The sequence below is a fragment of the Orycteropus afer genome, unplaced genomic scaffold, assembly GCF_000298275.1.
Source record: "Orycteropus afer afer isolate SDZICR_OR568_19922 unplaced genomic scaffold, OryAfe1.0 scaffold00024, whole genome shotgun sequence".
NCBI lineage: Eukaryota > Metazoa > Chordata > Mammalia > Tubulidentata > Orycteropodidae > Orycteropus > Orycteropus afer.
In genome coordinates this window covers 6,109,972-6,111,666 of record NW_006921611.1, presented here as the reverse complement: position 1 = coordinate 6,111,666, position 1,695 = coordinate 6,109,972, and the positions used below count along the sequence as shown (strand labels likewise).

Sequence of the window (1,695 nt, the reverse complement as noted above, 5' to 3'; positions counted from 1 at the left end):
TGCATTGTGGTAAACTGTGGTCAATGTCATGAGACAAAGTATATGTAAATTGCTGTTTGGAAAGTGAATTTGCTCTGTAAATCTTCACCCAAATCACAATTAAAAAAAAAAAAGAAAGTTGCTACTTACCTCTGTGAGCTGCTGCCTCAGTTGTTCCTCAGTGAGACCTAGTGCTCTCATCCCTCGGGCCCTACAGGCAGCTTGGAGTTCTGACACACTCAAAACACTCACCCCTTCTTTGGCAATTACCTGAAAAAAAATGTAGGGAATGGTGTTTACTCTGTGCCAATTTCACATTATCCCCAAGTCCCAGCAAATCAGGAGAAACACAAGGTCTTATGCTTTGACTCTTTGTCCCCTGCATTGTTGCAATAGCCAGAAGCCTTACAAAACAGAATGACTCAGGAAGGTAGGAGTTGAGAGAAGGGAATTCTGCCAACAGGTACTAATAATATCAGGGATATTTATATAACTCCTCCCCAACATTCTGCCTCCAAGGTAGTTACTTCCCTCTAGATTTGTATTTTGCCTGGTTGTCACAATCTACTCCTTTTGCCTTTCATGGCAGCTTTAGGATTCATTAGAAAAATATTTCAGTTGAAAAACTTTCCATAGACCATTTGTTACATGTCCCAGTGTTCTTGTCCCACAGTCCCCCTACACCACCTCAGGGATGGCCCTGACTCTCTGGACCACAAAACTCCCTCATTAATACTTTAATACAATGTCTGCTTGGTGTGACCAAGAACTATGGTACTTTTGAGACCAGGATTGTTTATCCAAAGTTCTGGAAGCAACATCTGATATCTAAATGGGGTTGATGGGATCATGGTATCTCAGTTCTGGGAAACCTGCTCCCTCAGGCAGAATGGTTGAAAGCAGCTGATTCAGATTTAAGAGACATTCTTTTCCTCTTTTTTTATTATAGTCTGATTAGTAGTTATAGTCCATACAATGCCTTTCTTCTGTAATATGTCAGGCTCTGCTTTTCCTGCCAGCATTGTGTTTCACTACCCCTTCTTACTAGGCTAACTCAACCAGCAGCACATTTCCTTTGGCACAGCTCTGTGGGAGCAGAGGGGTGGGGGTAGAGCACTGTCTTTAGCAGTGTAATGCCAGGAACCTACTAAGCTGCTTTTTCCTTCCCAGTAGGTCCTAACTGCTTTAGATAAGCCCCAGCTAAGACATCAAATGACTAACTGCTTATGATGGCCTTCTCAAGAAAATGGGTCAGAGTACAACAAACAACTCCTAAAATCAGTAATCAAGGTTCAGGTTGTCATGGTAATGGTTTAAACCACTCACTTTGCCAGAACACATCAATGACTTAGACCCAACAGAAAATAATGTAATTCATCACAAAACTACCCTATGATAATCAATTCTTATTATCTCCCAAAGCGTGGCTAACTCCCTACAGCTATAGTTAAGCTCTTACTTCATCATCTTGTTTTATAGATTTCAGTTTCATCAGGAGCTGAAAGCGGAGCAAATTGTTGGTTCCAAAGGCCTGCAATTCTAGCAGTTTGCAAAGGGCAACGAGCTGAGGTCGATCTAAGTGCTCCATGGTTAGCTCATCCTCAAATAGTTTGGAAAAGCGAACTATCTCCTTTGTGCAGGGCTTGTGGCCTGTCTGGACCTAGGCATTGGGACAAAGTGGCCAATTAGAATGTGTTTCCTACATAATTTAGCTTT

At 41.9% G+C, this 1,695-nt stretch overlaps 1 protein-coding gene across 1 annotated transcript in view; it reads right to left on the bottom strand.

Moving 5' to 3' along the window:
- LETM2 (leucine zipper and EF-hand containing transmembrane protein 2) overlaps window positions 1-1,695 on the bottom strand; it is a 67,732-nt gene that overhangs the window by 17,705 nt on the left and 48,332 nt on the right. Inside the window, exons 5-6 of the mRNA XM_007934991.2 lie at window positions 1,439-1,639; window positions 130-249 (exon numbers count right to left, since the gene is read on the bottom strand). Coding sequence (XP_007933182.2) covers window positions 130-249; window positions 1,439-1,639 — 321 coding nt within the window. The remainder of the gene's footprint in view (window positions 1-129; window positions 250-1,438; window positions 1,640-1,695) is intronic.